The sequence below is a fragment of the Peromyscus leucopus genome, chromosome 1 (assembly GCF_004664715.2).
Source record: "Peromyscus leucopus breed LL Stock chromosome 1, UCI_PerLeu_2.1, whole genome shotgun sequence".
NCBI lineage: Eukaryota > Metazoa > Chordata > Mammalia > Rodentia > Cricetidae > Peromyscus > Peromyscus leucopus.
In genome coordinates, this window is record NC_051063.1 from 46275140 (window position 1) to 46298848 (window position 23709).

General features: G+C 39.0%; 2 protein-coding genes across 2 annotated transcripts in view; both read left to right on the top strand.

Moving 5' to 3' along the window:
• The window catches only part of LOC114702470 (cytochrome P450 2C55-like), a 53290-nt gene extending 48029 nt beyond the window's left edge, over nt 1-5261 (top strand). The window contains 2 exon segments of the mRNA XM_037206688.1: nt 3081-3222; nt 5059-5261. Coding sequence (XP_037062583.1) covers nt 3081-3222; nt 5059-5240 — 324 coding nt within the window. The 3' untranslated portion in view covers nt 5241-5261.
• A 4413-nt stretch (nt 5262-9674) lies between these two features.
• The window catches only part of LOC114689289 (cytochrome P450 2C42-like), a 25918-nt gene continuing 11883 nt past the window's right edge, over nt 9675-23709 (top strand). The window contains exons 1-7 of the mRNA XM_037201641.1: nt 9675-9737; nt 11445-11607; nt 13816-13873; nt 16070-16229; nt 17891-18067; nt 19818-19959; nt 22259-22446. Coding sequence (XP_037057536.1) covers nt 9675-9737; nt 11445-11607; nt 13816-13873; nt 16070-16229; nt 17891-18067; nt 19818-19959; nt 22259-22446 — 951 coding nt within the window. The remainder of the gene's footprint in view (nt 9738-11444; nt 11608-13815; nt 13874-16069; nt 16230-17890; nt 18068-19817; nt 19960-22258; nt 22447-23709) is intronic.

Here is a 23709-nt window from a genome sequence, read left to right on the forward strand (position 1 = left end):
GGAATAGTAAGTTTTATGACCTTCTTCTTGTTCTTCTTGTTCTTGTATTTGTTCTTCTTGTTCTGGTTCTTTGTTCTTGTTCTTCTTGTTCTTGTTCTTGTTCTTCCTCTCCTCCTCCTCCTTTGATGGGATCTCACTGTGTAGCTCTGGCTAACCTCAAACTCACAGTTCTGCTTACTGCTTTATGAAACATCTTATTAGCCAATGTCTTCCAAATATAGCCTTCTTTAATATTTTTGGGATTCTGTTTATATTTCTAAGTAAATGTTATATACTCAGTTTGTTGATTTTTCCAAAATGCTTATCTGAGACTTTTTTATTGGGTGATTTTAAATGCAATAATTTATAAATTATTGATGCTTTAATGTACCAAAACTTTCAATTTGTGGATTTGATTATGGTCCCAACTTATCTGACCTTTCCTTAATTTTCTCAATATTGTTTTGTTTACAGTACAGTGGCTTCCACATAGATTACCCCTTTCCAGAATGAAAGAGATTTCTGAATTTATGAATAAAGTGTAAACTCTTTAAAACACTTAAAACTGCTATTTTTGTTAACTAGCTGTGTGAGCTGTACACTGCTGAAAGGGTGTATATGTTGAAGTCCCCTGCTTTTGCTATAATAGAGTCTATGTTTCCCTCTAATCTTAATAAGTTAAACTTTTATATTTGGCTGCTCTATGTTGTACCATGCATCATGTTGGAGATACATATTACATATAATAGCATACAATATATAATTAAAGTTATATGATATCATCTAGGTATATGCTTAATATATTATAATATATAATATAATTGTATATATTCCTCTGGCTAAATTAGCCACTTTACTATTATATAATGACCTTCTTTGTCTCATTTTTTTGATCTTGTCTTAAAGTATATTTTATTTAATTATGGCTACTTCTGCTTTATTTGGATTCCACTGCCTGTACCATGTTATTGCATCTCTTTCAGTGTATATATATTACTCTAAGTGAAGTAAGCTAAAAATATGGCTTTTTTGAACATTAAGTTTTTTATGGTGTGGTATTTAAATTTGAGAATTCATCTATAATTAGGGTAATCATTGACAAGCAATGTCTTCCAATTATCATTTATTTTCTGGTCTAATTATAGCTTCTTTATTGTTTCTCTCTTTTAAAATTCTCTTTTGTGGCAATGTGGTTTACTCAAAAAGTGTGTGTGTTTTGATTTCTTGCTTATTGAGTGTGTGTGTCTACTCTAGATTTTTGCCTTGTTTAAGAAAACATATTTTGGCTGGGCGGTGGTGGCACACGCCTTTAATCCCAGCACTCGGGAGGCAGAGCCAGGCGAGGCCAGCCTGGGCTACCAAGTGAGTTCCAGGAAAGGCGCAAAACTACACAGAGAAACCCTGTCTCGAAAGATCAAAAAAAAGAAAACATATTTTGATTTCATCATGCTATGTTGAAATGGCAACTTAACATGCTGATAAAGTTTAAAAAGAGATAAACAAACAAATAAAAAGGAAACAAAATAACCCAATAAAAACTCTGTACCTGTAGTCTCCTTTTTCCTACATTTTGTGCATTTTAAAACTTTTGAGTCAGTGTCTCACTGTTTGGCTGACGTTGTTTCCAGTCTTGAGTTCAAATGATTCCCGTTTCCGTCTCTCGGTGCTAGGCTATGGGCATGTCCTCACGTATGTTTTGAAAATTTGTCCTTTCTACTTCCCTTTCTTTTCTTGGTAGTGCTAAGGATTGAACCCAGGGCCTTCCACATGTCAGCAAGTGTTGCTCCACTGAGCTGTGGCCCCACAATTTGATTTGGATGCCATATTTTTATCTTCTTATATTGCCTATATTTAAGCATACTTATACAGTTATGATTTTTGACTGTTTTTTGTCTTTCATACTAAAGATATGAATGATTTTTGTTTCATTCTTTTACAATGTTAGAACCTTTTGAATTTATATGTGATTTATTGTTAACCATGAGCTCCATACATTCTCATGTTTTTTCTTATGAATTGATATCTCTTTCACTTTGAAGAACCCCCTTAAAATTTATGTAGGTCTGGTAGAGATAAAGCCCCCCCCCCAGAAACTTTATTATGCCTTCTATAGTCGAAAGGTTTCTCTGGTTCCACCTAGCCTCACAGTCACACAGCTGCTTATAAAACAATCCCTCATCTGTCAGGCAGTGGTAGCGCATGCTTATAATACCAGCACTTGGGAGGCAGAGCCAGGTGGACCTCTATGAGTTCGAGACCAGCCTGGGCTACAAAGTGAGTTCCAGGAAAGGTGTAAAGCTACACAGAGAAACCCTATCTTAGAAACAAAACAAAACAAAAAAACAAACAAAAAAACAATCCCTCAGAGGCTCAATATTATTTACAAATTGTATAGCCTACGGCAGGCCTCTTGCTAGCTAGCGCTTTCATCTTAAATTAACCCATTTCTATTAATCTATATTTTGCCACATGTTCAGTGGCTTTACTGGTCTGATGGCATGTTGCTCCTTGGGCAGCAGGCTGGCGACTCTCCAGACTCTGCCTTTCTTTTTCCTTGGATTTCCCACCTGCCTCTAAGTTCCTTGTCATAGGCCAAAGCAGCTTATTTATTAATCAATGGGAACAAACGTATATTCACAGCATATAGAAAGACACCCCCAGCAGCCTTCATTTTTTTTAGGATTAACTTGAATGGATATAGTATTCTTATTGTATTATTTCATGAATGAGATATCTAAGACAGTATTGAAAAGAAGCCGCAATAGCATCCTTGTTTCTTTTATTGTTAATATTTAAAATTAGACTTATTTATGAATGTGTGTGTGTATATACATGTATGTGTGTTTGTGTGTATGTGTGTGTGTATGTGTGTGTGTACATGTATGTGTGTTTGTGTGTGTGTGTGTGTGTGTGTGTGTGTGTGTGTGTAGGTCAGAGGACCACTTGCATGATTCAGTTCTGTCCTGTCACCTCCTGGGATAGGATCTCGTGGTCAAATTCAGGTTGTCAGGCTGGCATGCAAGCCTTTACCTGCTGAGCCATCTTGCCTGACCTTCCACTCATTGAATTCTTTATCACTTACTTTTATTTGTTATTTTCAGGGCACGGATTTAATAACATCACTGACTTCTGTGCTATACGATGACAAAGAATTTCCCAATGCAAGAATATTTGACCCTGGCCATTTTCTGGATGAGAAAGGAAACTTTAAGAAGAGTGACTACTTCATGCCTTTCTCAACAGGTAAATAAAATTTGTTTTTATTTGTTTCAGGTACAAGGTAAACTTTTTTTTTTGACACTATGTTGTCTAGGCTGACCTTGGACTTCTGAACTCAATCTTCTTGTCCCACCTGCCTGAGCATTTGGCACTAGAGACGTGTGTCACCAGGCCTGATTTCACAAAATACAATTTTGAGATAAATTGGATCATTTATAATGTACTCAGGGACAGGCCAGTTTGCTCTTTGTGCCTCCTCAGGAGTAGCACTCCCAATGCCGATGCATGTTCCTCAATCACGACACATCCTCATTAGTGGGGCTTTGAGAAGATGCCGATGCATGTTCCTCAATCACGACACATCCTCATTAGTGGGGCTTTGAGAAGATCAGCCTATGTTTTAAATTGAGAAAACTAGAATATAGGTCAGTTGGATTTTGCTTCTGCATTTACCTCTAACTTTCCTAAGTGTTCCTCTTGGAAGTGAACCTCATTTAGACTTTCACACCTGCATGAGAAAAGTATCTCAGTCCATTCTCAGACAGCTCTGAGAACCCAAGTGCCCTAGAGAAGATAATGGGCTCTGAAGAGACTCACTTCTGAGTTAGGGAAGCAGGTGAGTCAACAGGGCACAACAGTCCAATTGGATTAGTGCTGCGAGGGAGGGAAGCTTGGGTTTCTGGCCAGGTCAGAGGGGAAGTTGCTTACATCCCGCTCTTTCATACCCACAGGAGTATTCTAACAGGATAGAGGGAAGTTGACTGACTCAGAGGGAGGAAAGAAGTAAGGAAAGAAGAGGAGGCAGGGAACTGTACAGAGGAGGGGACATTTTCTGTAGGTGCAGGAGACTAGAACTTGACGAGAATGCAGGTTGAGAAAGACCTTGGAAATGTGAAAAGATACTCTGCAGTGATTCCAGAGCCTCTTGAGTTTCCTTTACTTACGATCCTCCACCTTAGATGTCTGATCTCACTCCACATCATGTGTTCTGGGTCTCCTGACACAGAGTCACATTCATTTTTGCCATGTGTTTTTGTGACTTTCATGTGGGTCTGCATTGCACATTTTTGCATGTGACAGATTGAGTCCTTCTTTTTAGGGAACTCAGATTTGGGCTGGGAGGCAAAAGATGACACAGCATAATGTTCAAGTGGTCCATGCTACTATGGAAACAGGACCAGCAAGGAAGCCTGGGAGTCAGGGCCACAAAGGATCATAAGGAAATGGCACAGAGCATTTGCCAATGGTCTTCCTGAAAGTATCAGAGCAGTACTTCTTAGACAAATGGTGAAGCCTGAGGCTTTCTGTATGGTGTTGGAGACTGGGGAAGGGAGTGGTGAATGGAGCTGAGGAAGGACAGCCATGACATGGAGTATCAGACAGAAAAGAGAATGTGAAGGTCCAGGCTAAGCCATTTGGATCTTGCCTCATAGGGCAGATGCAGGAGATGCATCTGAAGTGAGGGAAGTTATAGATATAGACAGGTAAGCTTGAATAGGCACAAATGGAAACTTAGTATCTGAATCTCCTTAACACCTCCACCTTCAGCCATTAGAGCAGTGGCGTGAATGTGTTGCTAGAAGACGGATGCCAACTTGAAAGGTCAAAGGATAGTTCTAGCGTATGATTTGTTGACGAATTTGTGATATAGAGCTTATAATAAATATTTAAAGAATGAAGGGTGCCTGCTAAAACCAGTAGATGACATTGTATCCAATGTTGTGTGTATCTCTGCTCATTCTGTCATTCGGCATTTGACTCATTCACCATTTAAGAATCAAATATTTAACTGACTGCCTTCATAACAGTTCATGACCTACTGTAAGGAGGGAATCCTCTGTGTTTGCTTTTGATTTTCAGGAAAGCGGATGTGCGTGGGAGAGGCCCTGGCTCGAATGGAGCTGTTTCTGCTTCTGACCACCATTGTGCAGAATTTTAATCTGAAATCGTTGATTGACACAAAGGACATTGATACTACCCCATTGGCCAGTACTTTTGGCTGTGTACCACCTTCATACCAGCTGTGCTTCATTCCTCGTTAAAGAACAGACTGGCTGATGCTATGCAGGTGTCTGTGACTTCTTCCCAGAGGCATGGTCCACCTCCTTCCCACTATTAGGGATACCTCTCTCTTTTATTCTCTCACATCTCTCCATTTCCCCACAATCCAGTGAGCATCCATCCTTCTTTAAGAAGATCTTCATGGCCAGGCAGTGGTGGCGCACGCACGCCTTTAATCCCAGCACTCAGGAGGCAGAGCCAGGCGGATCTCTGTGAGTTCGAGGCCAGCCTGGGCTACCAAGTGAGTTCCAGGAAAGGCACAAAGCTACACAAAGAAACCCTGTCTCCAAAAAAAAAAAAAAAGATCTTCATGAGTTATCATGCAAATTCACCCACTGCCCCCTTCAGTCTGTAACTCCTGCATTGACCATGACCTGTACTGACATAAATGCTGAATTATTAATATGCTATGAGTGTAACACAGAACAGTTCAGCCAAGAGCCATCTCTGCTCTGCTTGGTTCAAAATAAAAAGAGTTATTAATGGAAGGGTCATTTTTCAGGCTTCTTTGTGCATAGTTGTGGGAGCCCGTTCTCGGGTTCCTCGTGGCTTTACCCAGCAGGTCTGAATAGAGGATGATCAGGACCAAGGGCCTGAGTGTAGGTGTCTGAGATGGTCTGCACTTGGCTGTGCTGGGGGAGGAGGTCTTTTGCTCCACCCCTTGGCGTCTCTATAAAAACCCTGGGCCAGAGCCAGTCGGGGGCCATTGGAATAGGTTCCAGGCCCTCTCGAGGCTATCCTTTATTTTCTATCTGTTTATCTCCACAAGATTCTCCACTATAAATCCTTCTATCTAATATTTCCTGCTGATCGCACTCAAGAAAACTCTGGGGAACTGTGGGGGTGGTGGGTAAACACCCCACACATAGTGCATGTAAAGAATGAAAAAGTATCTTCAGTGTTTTTGATCTTAGCCATTTTGACAGGTGTAAGACGTTATCTCAGAATAGTTTTGATTTGTATTTCCCTGATGACTAAGGATGTTGAGCAATTCCTTAAATGTCTTTTGGCCATTTGAGATTCTTTTGTTGAGAATTCTCTGTTTAGCTCTGTAGCCCATTTTTTATTTAGATTGTTGGATATTTTGATGTCTAGTTTCTTGAGTTCTTTAATATATTCTGAAGAGCAGCCTTCTGTCAGATGTGGGGTTAGTGAAGATATTTTCCCATTCTGTAGGCTGTCATTTTGTCTTATTGACAATGTCCTTTGCTCTACAAAAGCTTCTCAGTTTCAAGAGGTCCCATTTATTAATTGTTGCTCTCAGTGTCTGTGCTACTGGTGTTATATTTAGGAAGTGGTCTCCTGTGCCAATGCATTCAAGACTACTTTCTACTTTCTCTTCTATCAAGTTTAGTATAACTGGATTAGTATCATAATGAATTATTATCTTTCATCTATTAGGATAAGAATTACAAAGTTAAAACGAAACAGAAAATATATGAATTGGTAATAATGAGTAGGAATTGGCATTCTTTATTTTGTCAACTTTTTCAAAACCTGGGCTGCTATAGCTGCATAGGCTTATTTTTTGGCCTTCTATACTAGTCTATCAGTCTACATGTCTGTTTTTGTGTCAGCATTATACTGTTTTTGTAACTATTGCTCTGAAGTGTAATTTGAAATCAAGTATTTTGATAATTTCAACATTAATCTTTTTGTTAAGTATTGCTTTGTGTTTTCAGGGTCTTTTGTGCTTTCATATGAATTTTAGGATTTTTTTCTATCTCTGCGAAAACTCACATTAGAATTCTGATAAGGACAACACTCAACTATACTCAAAGATCACTTTCACTACTGTAGCCTTTTTCATGATATCAGTTTTGTTGACCCGTGAGTACAGGAGGTCTTTCCATCTTCATATATCCTACTTATTTTTTTTAGTGTTAAATTTTCATTGTAGAGGTCTTTTGCTTCCTCTGTAGGTCTGTTATATTGTTAAGAAGCTATTGTGAGTAGGATTGTTTTCTGATCTCATTTTCATTGTTTTGAAGCTCAGTGCCCAGGCCTTCATGAGGCAGAAACCAAAGTCACCCCCTGCACTCCCATGCCAGAGCTTACAGGGGATTCTATAGATTTGATCCAGTGTTAGATAGAAACCTGTACCCTGGTGAAACAGACTCCAGTTTCAGTCTGCATCATTGCCAGATGCTCAGTGAGCCTGACACCTCCCCTCAAACTGAGGGTACCAGTGACTGTGAGAATCTGGTATGACCTGGTTTAGCTATGTAGCCTTGGTACTCTGAGAGACTGTTTGTACAACATCCTATCTCCAGACAGCATAACTATTATTGAGCCAGTGGCTGCAGATAGAGCTCTAGAATCCCTCCAACACTAGGCAGAAATCTGTACTTTGTGGGACCTATTTGTATTTTGGCTCGAATCACTGACAGTTTCAGCACAGGCCAACACCAAACTGGGGCTGCATAGTGTGCATGGGGTCTTGTTTGCTGGGGTTGTGGTGGAATAGAGCAAAAGAATCAGCACATGAATGTGCTGAAATGTAGTGCCAGCTTGATGAAACCCAGCACTGAGGAGATCCTACAACTCATGCCCCCAGGCTTTCTTTTACTTGGAAAAAGAACGTTGCCAGGGAAAAACATGTGACCCATGCTACTGGACTCCTGTTCCAGCCAGCAGTATCAGTTCTGGCTGATACTGAGGTCTTAGGTTACAAATCTGCTTCAGCTCAGATAATCATGAGCCTTGGATATACCCAGGTTCTATGGACTCAGAGCATAACATAGCTTAGTGGCATTTATTGCCATGAATGTGGCATAGGAACTTTGAACTGGTTCATTAACAGTGGCTCCATCCAGTTCTAGGCAAAATTCTGCAGTGTCTGACCACTGGCTCATGAACTGATGAAGCATCTGGTCCTACCCCAGCCCCAGGGAGGAGCTAGTGGGAGTGGATACCCTTTTGAGATCTTATACTTATTCGTTCTGAACCATACAACACTGTCTGAGACAAGTCGGAGCCTCTATTACTCTCCAGTTCTGAAAAAAGATGGATCATGCCAACACAGGAAAAAAATAGTGGGGTTGGGTTGCCACCTACTGATGCGCCGGTGGAAGTGACTACAGTGGACACCAGCTTGCTCCTGGAAAGACAGGGACTAACAAAACTAGGCTGTGAAGACCGAAACAACCAATCTTGCAGTTCTTAGATGATTTGGCACACCATAGCCATTGAGAGCATTTAAGAAACCACAATCTTTTCCAATGTCAAAATTAGATGTCAGAAATTGACAAGATAGAATCAGTATGGAAGACCTATGAGGAAATTAAAAGTAACTATGGTAAAAGGAACTCAACACCTTCAAGAACACACACGGAAATGAGTCAGTACTCTGACAGAGAACCAACAAAGAGATGGAAGCAATGAAAACCAGATATATTACTCAGTGTTCTCTAGAGTAACAGAATTTGTAGAACGAGTCTTTTTTTTATATACAAAACAGGTATTTATTAGAATTACTTATAGGCTGTGGTCTAGCTAATCTAACAATGGTTGTCTACCAACAGAAGGTCCAAGAATCCAGTAGTTATCAGAGCCTGATGATGGCCCTCTGGGTCCCAAGGCTCTCCCCACTAATAAAGCTCATTCTTTTTTTTTTTTTTTTTTGGTTTTTCGAGACAGGGTTTCTCTGTGTAGCTTTGCACCTTTCCTGGAACTCACTTGGTAGCCCAGGCTGGCCTTGAACTCACAGAGATCCGCCTGCCTCTGCCTCCCAAGTACTGGGACTAAAGGCGTGCGCCACCACCGCCCGGCTAATGAACTACATTTTAAGGGAGGCATGTCTGGGCATGCCCTGTACAGTACATGATTGTAAGTCTCTCTCCTGAACTTTGATGTTCCAGCTGCATCATTTTGTATCATGTCATCATCAGAAATCATAGACTGAAGTAGTGTGATGTGGGTAGGGAAATGTTAGTAGGTGTTCAGTAGTGTGGCACAGTTGTAAATTTTTGTTGTTCTTTGCACAACTTTTTCTTTCTTTCTTATTTCCAAGACAGGGTTTCTCTGTGTAGCCCTGGCTGTCCTGGAACTTGCTCTGTAGACCAGTCTGGGCTCAAACTCAGAGATTCGCCTGCTTCTGCCTCCTGAGTGCTGGGATTAGAGGTGAGTGCCACCACCACCTGGCACAGTTGTTGTTATTAATTGTTGTTTGCTGTGATTTTAGGCTGAAGATAAACAAGAAAAGTGATTATCGTGGAAATTTCCTTCACATACCTTAGCCATGCACTTTATTTACATTGGCTGAACAAATAGAACTTCTGTGAAGAATCAACCTCTATTGATGTCCAGGAAATAGTTATGAGTGAACAACAGAAGACATGACAGGAACATAAAGTTGGTCAGGGTCCAATTTTTAGTTGCAGAATTTTGAACACATCCCCATTCTGGGGACAAAAATGCTGTCTGAAGAACTTATTCTTCTAGGAATTGCTGGTGCCCTGGCATCCTATGTAGAGCTTGTTTGTAATGGTTGCACCCTGCAAACTGGGCTGGGCAATAGGATAATCTTGAAGTCATTTGAAAATCACTTGTGCTTATCATAGAGCTTCTAAATCAGGATCTCTTTGGAAAAAAAAAAAAAGTTAAAATAGCATTAGATGCCCAGTAAAGGAAAACTATTTCTCTAGTCTAGGTGGATACTTAACATTCCAAGCATCTCAAATCATGAACTAATCCATTTAGGCTTGTTAATTATCTGGTTAATAGACCACAACAGAAGACCGATTCACCTAAAAATATAAAGGTGTGGGGGGAATGATTATCTGTTTATTTAAACAGTATACTTCTTTCCAGAAAGCTCACCCTTTTATTTGGCTGGTACAAATGAATAGATGTAAATTTTATTATAAACAATATTTTAAAATATAAAACAATAAATAAAAATACAATTCAGTAGGTGCTTATTTATTCTGTAATCTAATATAACACAGGGTTCCATACATATCTACATACATGAATATATGTGTACATATAAATGTTCACATGTCACAGTAGTCTTGTATAAGTCTTTACAATAGCCCTTACTTTACAGGCTAGGAGTGAAGTCTGAATTTTATTTATCCATCTGACTTCAAAGCCTCTACACGAGGAAAAAGATATATACTAAAATAAAGTTGTAAATTGCTTCATTAACATGCATTCTTAATGAATGGACAAGAAATCTATGTGCTATATATAATGCATACATATTGAAAATTTGCTTTGGAAAAATATCAGAATTGTTTAAATGTCATTTCTTAAAAATAAATTCTTTTGTATTATTGAAAGAAAAAAAAAAAAAAAAGAAAGTCCACCCCTGGTGCCATTGCTTATGGAGTGGCAGCCACACTGTCTTTAAGTCTGTCCCCTTCAGGAAAGCATAAGTTCCATTTTCCTTCTTTTTCTTTCTGATCCTAAAAAGTCAAAACCTGAGCATATTTTCCTCGATACTCTAACGTCCTCATTCTTCCTCTAAAGCTCCCTCTCCCTACCTTGCCATGTGGTTCCTTGTTTGCCATGTGGTTGCTTGCTGACTTTGTGCCTAACTCAAAAGCTTGGCTTTCTATGTCTTCTCTGTCTTCTGGCAGCTGCTGGGATCTTCCTGCTTGCCAACCCTGTGGTTTTTCTTTTAAATGGTAGTAAAAATGTTCTCAGTTTTCTTCTGAGTCTGTTCTTAAATTCGTTTATTAACAAAACTAAGAACTCTGAGAGGGGATCCCACTTTTCTGTGGCAACAAGACCCTTTGTAGATGATGCTGATACAATCACCTGGTTATTAGTTTCAAGCTGAGCACAGGCAGATGATAAATTGCTCAAGAATCAAACACTGAATGGATAGATGTTCAAATTTTGGTTTTTCTGTTATGTGAACTTTGGGGCAATAGAAAATAATATGGAATTTTCTGTCTGATTTGTTTCTTTTGTGAACCAGAATAAATGCACATGCTAAATATGTTGATCTGATGATTAACTGTAACTGTTTACCAACTACTTGGTCATTGTAGTCAAACCGACATCTCTAGCCATTATTTTCATATTTCTGTGTAAAATTAAAAAACCTTGAAGCATTTTGTGATGAGAAAAAATATATTTATAATGATAACAATCATTATATTTGAGCATGCTGTATAGGAAAAATTACTGACCCCCTTTGCTACATTAAAAAAAATCACCTTTTTATTTTCCAGCTTTCAAAAGTCTATGGCCCTGTGTTCACGTTGTACTTGGGCAAGAAGCCTGCTGTGGTATTATATGGGTATGAAGCAGTAAAGGAAGCTCTGATTGATCATGGGGAGGAGTTTGCTGGAAGAGGAAGCTTCCCAGTGTTTGAAAGATTTAAGAAAGGCCTTGGTAAGTGTCCATGTGCCTATGTCCATGATCTTATGTATATGTGTGCCTATGTGTCCATGTATATATGTTGGGCTATGGTCATAGGACTATGAGGATGGAAAGCAGTCTTACTCAGACCCAGGTGGGCCTTGTGTGTGGCAGCCACTCATCAGCCACTCCCTTCTCCTTGTCTGGGATCTCCCAACTAATTTTTGCTCTCTCATTTTTTAGGAATTGCTTTTAGCAATGGAAGGAACTGGAAAGAGACACGGCGCTTCTCACTCATGACTCTGAGGAACTTTGGGATGGGGAAAAGAAGCATTGAGGACCGTGTTTAAGAGGAAGCTCGCTGTCTTGTGGAGGAACTGAGGAAAACCAATGGTGGGTGTCACTTTGCATCTCCAATCTTAACAGACGCCTGTCTTCTATAAGGAGGCTCTTGGAAGCATTCCAGGTGTGATCCAAGCTTGCTTTCTTAGCACTCTCTGGGATTCCACAAGGATAGGTTGTTTGTTGCAAAGAATAGAGTTTGTATATCCATGACTTTTGTAAATAGGTATTATTGTATCTCTTCTGCAGATTCCAAGCCACAACTTTATTTGGAAACTAACTTTTCCTTTAGTTTTCAAATAAGGATATGAATATATAAATATAGTTCTTATATAATATAGGTTTTCAGTTCACTTCCTGATAAACTGAGGAATGTTTACCTTTTGCATAATTGTGTGTCATCCCTTCCAGTTAATTTCACTAGAGAGCTCTCAGTATATAACATGGGGCAATGATCACACCACACTCTTATAGAGCTGGGACTGTGTCTTTCCTTTAACTGGACTATCTTGGAGAATAGTTTTTGCAGATATGTTGCTATACAATGTTTGTAATTACTTGGGTATAGCTTAACAAATATTAACTTGTGTCCAGTAAAAGAACACAATTCTTATAAGAAAAAAAATGTGTAATCAATTGTTTAGCAACAGGGAAATCAGGGAGCTGTCTATGGAAGACATCAGATTGGATATAAACTCTTTGGTTCTCCCTATCCCAAAGTTTCTATATAAAATGGTTTGACACCCCTCCCCCCAATATGCCAACCCTATAATGCAGTGCACATCAAATCAAAGACCTAAATGTAAACAAAGAAAGGATAACATTAATAGTTAGTGCAATACATTGAACTGAATCAGCCTTTGGCTCAGGACTAATTCTGACTTTTTCAACTCAACGAAGACAGAAATTAGTACCAGGTTCATGACTGCAAAATTGCTGTGATAAACCTGACCAGGTTTTGAAGAGAATTGTGGAAGGATTTTGGAACTTTGGGCTGGAAAAGCTGGAAAGCTCAGAGTTGAATGAGATCTTGGCAATAAGGAAAGAAACACTATGGGTTAAGAGTCATATATTTGAATGTCAAGTTGACAAGGGGTAAACTGACGAAGGTAGTTTTTGGCTCACTTGACACAGGCTGGAGTCATTTGAGAAAAAAGAACTTCGACTGAAACAATGCCCACAGTAGACTGGTCTGTGGGCAAGCCTGTGGGGGCATTTTATTGATGAATGATTGGTATGGGATGATGCCTCATTATGCATGGTACCATGCTTGGGCAGGTGGTCCAGGGATGTCTAAGTAAGCAGGCTGAGCAAGCCATGGAAATAAGCCATCTGTCTTCAGGTTTCTACCTTGAGTTCATTCCTTGACTTCCCTCAGTGATAGATATGACCAGAGAGTTGTAAGCTGAAATTAATTCTCTGTGTCCCAAATTGCTTTAGTCATGGTGTATTTTCACAGCATTAGAAACTACAATTCTGACACAAGATAGAGAAACCATAGACAGGACAGAGGACCCAGAGACTTCCCAACTCTTTTCTTGACCTTCCTATTAAGGTTATCATTATTTTTTGACAAAAATATTTCTTGTGGCTGGGTGTGGTGTTACATACCTTTAATCCCAACACTTGGGAGGCAGAGGCAGATCTCTGTGATTTCAAGGCCAGCCTGGTCTACCAAGCCAGCACTAGGACAGCCAATGCTACACTGAGAAACCCTGTCTTGAAACAAACAAACAAACAAAAATTTCTTGTCATCTAACACTCCATTGATTTATACTTTTGAATAAATATATGTAATTACATGGTTCTGCAAATAAACATTTCTAAATGATGTATGTAACTAGTTTTTTTCCACTGTGTCATCTTTGTTTTTTATATCCTCCTGTTTATTCTACTTAGGGATGAAATTTATGGCAGTAATTTTCTGTCCATACTACCAAGTATGCAAACCTTTAAAGTACTTGTCACAGTATATTTGATTATCAGCTTATCTTCCATGTGACTACATTTTGAACTACTGTCTTTTAAATTAAATAAAAATAAAATAAAAACAATCAGGTCTCTCTTCTGAATTGCCCACATGCCCACACTCACATCTCACAATCATGTAGGTATTCGTGTATCCTAAATTGGTCTCTGACTTCTTTCATATGATACAATGTTTCCAGATCACCCGGAGTGGTGCTATGGTCAAAAGAATTGGGCATCCCTGCAGGTTGTTTGTTTGAGCTAAAAGTTCTTATCTTAATTTTACCTGCAGAAATCTATTCTGTGTTTAATGTTCATTCAGATAATTTCTCATCTCAGATAGCACCAGCAGATCTTCCTTTTCACATGAAGTTATCTAACGAGGACTATGGGGGTCCAGCCCCTCGATAGTCCCCTCCCAGGGTCCGCGGAAGGCTCTATCAACCAGCAGAGAATCTTTAGGGTCGGTAAATCAGTCTACGCACACAGAGTTCTTTGGTCCATTTGCTTTAATTCCTCTGGCATAACATCCTTTATACACTGCTTCAGTTCTGTTCTCATGTCTAGCTCCTTTCTTGCCTGATTTCTCTATATATTTATCTACTGTCCCCTCTATGTTCTATCTTAATTCCTTCATCTAGTTCTGTCCCCTCTAGGTTCTCATCTATCTAGTTCTTTCCCCTATCAGCTCCTCTCCTGTCTCCTTCTCTCTCATCTGGCTCTTCCTCATCTTGTTCTTCCCCATCTGGCTCTTCCTCATCTTCCATCTCGTTCCTCCAGTCCTCTCTTTTAGCTCTTCAATCTAGTTCTTCCCCATCTCAGCTCGTTCCTCTCAAGTTCTTACCCATCTCGTTCTTCCATTCTCTTCTCTCTTCTCTGTCCTCTCCTGCCCTGGGAGTTCTGGTATATATACACTTACAAGCAGTATTTCCTTAGCAGTGCAAAGCCAGGCTTCCAGGGTCAAATGGAGGGGTGATAAGAATAGGCTTAATTGACACATCTGCCAGGCCTTCTCAAACAGGTAGCCTGGATGCTTAAGTCTGTTCTAGAGAGTACAAAGGTATCTCTGATAAGGTACTTTCCTCCACCCGGTGATGGACCTGGCCGGATGCTACCAATAATGATAATTACAGGGAGGCTTGAACTGGGAGTTCTGGCTGAGCATAGCTGTTAGCACAGAAGGTTATCTAAATATTCCTAGAAGTGGTTAGGTAAGTAGTTAGAGGTCTATAAAGTTAGTAAGGCTGTAAGAAAGGAGGGGTCTGAGCTAAATTGTGTAAAGCTATTACTTAATGTCTACCTGACCTAGGTGGTGTCCCCTTGTGGAATTTACCTTAAGTCAGGAGACTTGCATGCTGTTATCATTGTTAGTCCACCTGGGACTAACAATGGGCGCCCACCTGGGTGGTGTTTCCTGTAGTCCTTGAAAGTGGCCAAGGGAGATAATCTGATTCCAGAGAAAGCCTTTCCTGAGGCTGTTCTCCAAATGCCTGGAATGTGTATGTCCAGAGAGTGATCAGTCCACACTGTTAGCCCTTCTTAGGGGAAAGTCAATTGGGAAAGCTATGAAGGCACACATGATTTTCATAACAGAATACAGCTGATATATAACAAGCCAAGTAACACCAAAAACTCCTTGGGATTTGGCTTCCTCTGGAGGAATTCCATGATCCCTCCAGGTAGTGACTTTGCCATAACCAGCTGAGTTCTTATGATATATTCCTGCGGCCCGCAACAGTTATCATGATCTCTGTCTTTATAACTGTGTTCCATTCAACTATTTGTTATGTATAAAATATTTTTGGGTCCCCATCATTCTTTCCCTTTGTTCTTAGTACTGTTTTATCGAGAGACTGGTGATTCTCTTCTGAAGACTTGAATTATTGAAGTTTTAAGAAGTCTCCCTCCCCAATTCCAAAACAACAGTCAACTGAATGAAAAGCCAATCAAAAAGGCACTGGATGAAAACAATGTGCTCAAATCCATTATTTAGCTAGTTAACTAGATGATGAACTCAACTAGTACCCATGGAATAATGACTACTAGGCAATGTGTAGGTGTGATTAAAATGTTTTAGGTTCCTTTACCTATCATCAGATAAATTGTTTTATACATACATATAGACATACATGTACATATGCATTTATACTTCAATGCAATTTTACAATTGTTCCCAACTCTCCAGGCTCACCCTGCGATCCCACCTCATCCTGGGCTGTGCTCCCTGCAATGTCATCTGCTCCATTGTTTTCCAGAATCGTTTTGATTATAAGGATCAGGATTTTCTTAACTTGATGAACAATTTAAATGAAAATGTCAAGATTATGAGTTCCCCTTGGATGCAGGTGAGTCTGTGTTCCTTTCTGCCAGAAAACAAAACAAAGCAAAACACCAACAAGAACAACAGGAAGCCCAAACCACTTAGAGATATTTGTTTCCTGAAATTTCCATAATTCTCTAATGACCACACACCACAGTGACACTGAGAGTTGCTGGTGAACATTTAAGAAAGATGCCTGAACCCTTAATTTTACATCCAGAAAAATGAAGGCTAAGAAATGGGGCTAATTCTTTTAGTCCTACATGATCTCTTTTCACTAGTTTTTCTATTACATCCCAAATCACCCTCTCTATAGATCGTTGTGATCAAATACTCAGAAGATGCCCACATAACTCTGGACATCTATTTCATTGTTTAACCTTGTTAGCCATGGGCTTCTTTAGCAATACTCTCATCAAAAAACTTAACAAGAACATTACATTTCACTAAGAGAATATTTTCTTCAAACAGGGAGAATATTTGGGATCACTGAAACTACCAGGCTGTAGCAGGCTTTCTCGGACTGCCAGCCCCCCAATCATGACATGGAGACTTAATATTAGTTGTGAATGCTTGGCCTTATCTTAGGCTCATTTCTTATAACTAACTCTTATAACTTAATTTAACTTGCTTCTCGGCATCTATGTTTTACCATGGACTTTTTTTTTTAACCTTTCTTTCATTCTGTATGTCCTACTCTTCTATACCCTCTGTGTCTGTCTGTCTGTCTGGAAGCTGCCTGGCTGGCTGGCCCCAGGTGTTTCCCTCTCTTCTCCCTTGTTCTCTTCTCTCTCATTTTCTTGAGTCTAGATTTCTCCTCCTACTTATTCTCTTTACCCACCAGTCCTCCCTGTTTCTTTACTGCCCAGCTATTGACCGTTTAGCTTTTTATTAGACCAATCAGGTGCCTTAGGCAGCCAAAGTGAAACAAATGCAACACTCCTTTACATAGTTAAAGTAATACCCCACAACATAAAAAAATGTAGGACATCTTTACCTAGTTAAAATAATACTATGCAACACCAGGCATCATGAAATATGGTAGCAGTATTTGATAAAGAGTTGACATTCCTAACTGGCAAAATAGCTGGGATAGGAATGACAAAATAATTGGCTAGGTGGTATCTGGATCTCATCAAATTTCCTCTGGGTCAATTTGGCATGCCTTAAAATATGCCTGAGTGTTATTTATGTGAAAAATCCCCCAAATAGTGTGGTGCAGACTTTCCTTCAGACTCTCACTTTTAAATTTCTTATTCTGTGTCTGAGGGTATTTGTAGAAATTAAGTAGTAGGGACTGTGTTTCAATCAGGATACCCCAAGTCCCTCAATGTCTGTTGCAGTCTATAAAATATAATCATGTTAATTTATGTTATCCTTCAGTCCAAGGTTAAAGTGAACTGGTAATGTAGAAGATGAATGAATTTATACAAAACACACATATGTAGTAAAGATCACATTAAGAGTTTCAGTGGTGAATTATTATGTTTGACCCTATTTTCATGAGAGACTCCCATAGATATTTCTACAAGTAAAGAAAATTGTTATATATCAATGATAAAAATCACCCATCAAAATGAGTAGCATATGTTATTTATTTCTGTATTTGTGCTTTCTCCCAAATCCCACTGCATAGCACACATGCCTACATTGCATGTTTTAAAAATAATTTATCATTGTTTGTAGGTTTGCAATAATTTTCCTGTTATCATTGATCATCTACCAGGGAGCCATACTAAATTACTTAAAAATCTCATTTCCTTAAAACGTTATTGTTTGGAAAAAGTAAAAGAACACCAAGAGTCACTGGATGTTAATAATCCACGGGACTTTATTGATTGTTTCCTGATCAAAATGGAGCAGGTAAAATATTAATCTAACTTTGATTGTTTTGAATCCCATGAATTGTCTTTGTTTTAAAGATAACTTATTATTATGATTTTATATGTATTAGTATTTTGCCTACATGTGTATCTGTGTACCACGTGTGTGACTAGTACCCACAGAGGCTAGAAGAGAACATTGGATCCCCTGCAACTGGAGCTGCAGATCATTGTGAGCCTCCATGTAAGTTCTGGGAATCAAACCTACTGCTTCTGGAAGTGTGGTCACTGCTCTTAATTGAGTAGCCATTTCTTTAGCCCTTGTCTCTGTTATTATAGAGCTGTTTACATGATCAGACCTACAATGTTTGACAAGGACTTTGAGTTCCTAACTTTGTGCATGAATTTACACTTAGTGTCCCAGATAATATAAACTTAAAGTGTTAAATAATTGGAATATATTGACTATGTGTATGTTTTATTTTCATGTATATGTGTGTCTGTTTACCCTGCATGTTCAATGCCTGCAGGGGTTAGAAAAGGTATTTGATTCCCTGGAAGTGGAGTTAAAGCTGGTTCTTAGCCACCATGTGGGTACTGGGAACTGAACCCTAGTCCTCCATAAGTACAAGTGCTCTTAACCTCTGAGGCTTATCTCCAGCCCTTGACTCTATTTTTTAGACAGAAATAATCTAGCTGAAGAGAAGCAGAATTCACAAGGCAGGTGAAGTGGAAACATTCCTAAAATAATCAGAAACACAAAGTATCCACCATAATTTGAAGATGATGTCATCTTTGCAGACAGTTTATGAAACATGGCAAAGTAGCTTAAGCTAGCCAGATTTCCTACATGTTGCTCAGACTGAATGACTCTTAAAAAATATTTTCAGTTTTTGGGCATGGTGGCACATGCCTTTCATCCTAGCACTGAGGAGGCAGAGGCAGGCAAATTTCGGTGATTTAAAGTCCAGCCTGGTCTACAGAGTGAGCTCTAAGGTAGCTGGGACTGCATTGGGAGACCTTGTAGCATATTTGCAGTAGTGGACAGGTAAACACATTTCAAATAAACCGTAAGATGTATGATATGGTGTGTGGGATGGGAATGGCTAGCAGCAAAAATGGGAAGCACCTTAACTGAATGTAACTTCAAGTGAATCTGAAGCTGGTGTCTATCAGACTTATAGGAATAAATTGTTTCATCACTGAACCATTTGTTGAAAGGCCATATACTTCTCTTGAACTTCCTAAAACCAAAAATGTAAGACTCTTTTTGTGATCTCTCAATTCTGCTGCACTGAACTGTATCCTATCCTAGCTGTAAACTGGACTTCTTATCCTTATTCAAGCAGTATACTTACCCCAGGAGAGTCAGGGACCTTCCATTTTTCTTCACCGTATTTACAGTTGAGGCCTTTATCTTCATGGCTGGCCTTCACATCACATGGTGTCTGCTTTGTCTCTTCTTTCTTCTGTGTGTTTTGAGTAAAGAAGATAATATAGGAAATGGAGTTGCTATTCTTTTGTTTACGTGTCTTTGAGAACATGGTACATTGCATGGTTCATCTGACTAAACAGTCTCATGAAAGGAGATTTTTTTCCAGGAAAGAAACTGGGTGTAGGATATGCAAATGGGTTGGTAGTCTGCGTATCTTTCAAGCACAGGTCAGTTTCTTCTCCTGCTGCACTCTCCAGGGTCTGTCAGGTTAAATTTGTACTTGTAAGTTATTTTTTCACTGTAATAAGTATGTTGGCAAACAACTTGTTAGAAAACACAGTCAAACTATTTCCAGGAAAAACACAACCCAAAGGCCGAGTTTACTTATGAAAACTTTGCAGTCACCACATCTGACCTGTTTGCTGCTGGGACAGAGACAACAAGCACAACACTGAGGTACTCTCTGCTGCTCCTGCTCAAGCACCCAGAAGTCACAGGTAAGGACGGACACAGGTGGGAGGCTAGTGAGTTTCAGAAAGAAATCTTGTTTGTCTCAGAGAAGCCTCTGCTTTTAACCTTTTGTGCCACTAGCTGTAATCTGTGAAGTGGGCTGTCTCAAGCCACAGAGAGGGTGGTGCCTTCTAAAGTGAAGGCAGTATGGCAGTGGTGTAATCAGGAGAGTGCTGTTCCAGAGTGGGCTTTATGGGAGGCTATTGTGTCAGCACAAGGTGTGAGATGAAAAGGAATGCCAGAAGAAAGGTGGCTCAGTTGTTAAGAAGGCGTACTGCTTTTCGAGAGGACACTGGAGTTTGGCTCCCAGTACCCATGTTGCTCAGCTCACAACCATCTGTAACTATTTGATTGACTCAGCTACAGTCAATCAAATATCCACATCCAGCCTCCCTGGGCTCCTACTCTCATGTGCAAATTTCCCACAAGATATACACATATAGTCCCTTGAAAATAGAAAATCAATATTAAAAAATTAAATTGACAATTTTCTCTTCTTAAAATTTGACTCATCTTTCTCCTTCAACCACCATATATATTCTTCATAGAGCAGACAACTATAGACTACACACACCTCTATCTATACATCATCATCTTCATAGAACATTCTTGCCAAGTGTCTGTTATTAATGAAAAATTAAATAATTGACCTAAGAAATTCGTTCTTGCAATTTCTGTTTACCAAGGCTGAGGAGAAAATCATGGAAACTTTTAGAGAGATGAATCAGTGTTATATAATGATTTAGTACTCAGACTGTACCAGAATTCTAAAGAGATGATGCTATTCTGTCTACTCATAAAAGACAGGTGTCCCCAGCCTTCCATGCTCTCCAGAAAGTTTACTATTTTTCTTGTCCCTCAAAAGATTGGGAAATGTGTTCCACTCAAATGACTACAGCCAATTACGAATAAGTCATAGGCTGCAGGAAACCAGAGAAATCACAGAGGAGGATGAAGTGTCAGGTAGGCTGCTAGGCACCCAGAAAACATTCAATTCAGAATGAACCAGGTGGATGATGCCAGTTTGAGGGGGGAACCAGGAACCAAAGAGAGGTTAAGTGCTTTGTAGCCTGAGACTTCTCCATAAATGGACATTTATTGGTATGGCTTTGAAATGTCTACCTGAGCATTTAAAAATAAATCTAAATCTAAATGAAGACGTGAACTGATGAAGAGAAGCAGGATTAAAGCCAAGATAATACCTGTTGTCATAGTTATCTTACTAGGGTACAATTTTTGTGTAATTACAAAGATGTAAGCAATGGATAATGATACCACCAAAGCTGCTGTGTTAGAATTGGACAAAGAGGAAATGTGTGTATATGTGTTTGTCAACATTTGCTTATGTATAATAAATCTTGAAACCTATAAACCCTTATCTCCACATGTCAAGAAATAATTTAATTTCTCTAACAATACATAAGAAAGAAAAAGAATCATTACAAAGAAATGTGGATCTATATTTCAGAAGAAATTGCTATTGTGTTTAGTGTGGCCATATTTGTGAAATAGGAGGGTGATAAATACTCTTGAAAATTATATACATACAGTACCACTATAACTTGTTTCAATTTATTTATTTATTTTATGTGCATTGGTATTTTCTGCATGTATGTCTGTGTGAGGGTGTCTGATCCCTGGAACCGGAATTACAGACAGTTGTGAGCTGCCATGTGGGTGTTGGGAATTGAACCCAGGTTCTCTGGAAGAGCAGCCAGTGCTCTTAACCACTGAACCATCTCTACAGCCACATACTATAATTTAATTCAAAATATATTATATTATTTTGGTATAAATGTAACTTTTTTTTTTTTTGGTTTTTCAAGACAGGGTTTCTCTGTGTAGCTTTGTGCCTTTCCTGGAACTTACTTTGGAGACCAGGCTGGCCTCGAACTCACAGAGATCTGCCTGCCTCTGCTTCCCAAGTGCTGGGATTAAAGGCGTGCGCCACCACCGCCTGGCAATAGTTTTCTTTTGTAAGAGCTGTTTTTCTTGACTTACTGTTGTTCTCTTTGTTGCTTGAAATTAGTAATTGATATTGGTTTCAGTTATACTGCTTTATAGGTAAGGGCTACTGTACTGTGACACACAGTATGTAGGAGAGACTCGTATTATGATACATTATATATTGCATATAGTATATTATATCATAGTAACTGTCATTTCCTTAGCACGTATTATGCATTCATAATGCTGCTGAGTACCTTCATCGTGCTCCATTAGCCTGAGTTGTGATCAATGTGCCATTTCTCTCTTATTCTGTCATTTCTCACTCTGTTGAACTAGCCAAAGTCCAGGAAGAGATTGACCATGTGATTGGTAGACACAGAAGCCCCTGCATGCAGGACAGGAGTCACATGCCCTACACTGATGCTGTGTTGCATGAGATTCAGAGGTACATTGACCTCCTTCCCACCAGTCTGCCCCGTGCAGTGACCTGTGACATTAAATTCAGAAACTATCTCATTCCCAAGGTAAGCTTCCTTCTTCTACATACCTTAATGCTACATATCTTCTTCTAGCATACCTTAATCTTGATCTTGATTCACAGTGTGATTGATTCTAATTTGCTTCCCACATAAGATCAAAGAGAGGTAAACACTTCACATCTGGCAGCTGGATGTTGTGCTGTTTCTATTAAGAGTCTAAAAATCTTTAGAACATGTCTCTATATGTCTTTCAAATTTGCTCTCCTTTAAAGATAGTTCCTAGCCACCCTTAGCTGCTTAGATTTTAAAAAGAATATTCAGAGAAGACCAGCTTGCCAATCTTAGTACTTTTTAATCAGGGTAATAAGAAATGTACTGTGTATTGTATATGCACATTGCCCCATTAACTCTTTCAATTCAAATGTTTAGATTCCCATTATACTTTAGCTTTATATATGTATTTTGTTTTTTTCAAGACAGGGTTTCTCTGTGTAGTTTTGGTGCCTATCCTGGATCTTGTTCTGTAGACCAGGCTGGCCTCAAACTCACAGAGATCTACCTGCCTCTCCTTCCTGAGTGTTGGGATTAAAGGCATGCACCACCACCACCCGGCTTATTTTATATTCTTAATTATGTTTTGTTTTCAGTGCAGTGGCTTCTAAATATTCCTGAACATACACTTGATTTTTATCATTGTGATGACCTTATTTCTAGTAACCTTGAGAAGGTGACTACTCTGCCAATAACTTTATCTTGAGGTTCTTTTGCAAGTTTGAGATGCTTTTTACTGCCATCTGGATTAACGTATTAACATTTCATATTTTATATTCCCTAATTCTTATGCTCCTAATTTCTAATAACAACATTGTAATGACTAGAATTTCCAGGAGAGAGTTGGACGCAGTTGGTGGTAGACATACGTTTTTCATTTCTACTCTGTAGAGAGGTATTGAAACTTACTATCCTATTTCCAAGAATGATGCTTTACATAAATTTTAGTTGATTATCAAATAAGAAAATTTTCTCTGTTCTGTAATATCTAAAGGACTATTTTTGTGTGAACATTTCCAGAATTTTATCAAATTCATTTACTTTATCCATGTGTGACCTGTACTTATTGGAGGCACTTTGCTCACAAATGTTCATATTTTACTTCTATGCACACAGTTGGATTTTCTCTGCTGTATGTTATTGATGGCTCTTCTTTCTACCACTTAGAGACTTTGTTGCATTGTTTTTATTCATCATTTTTTAAGTATTTTTAAATATGAGTATGATGCTTTTTACAGGAAGCTGTATAAACTATTC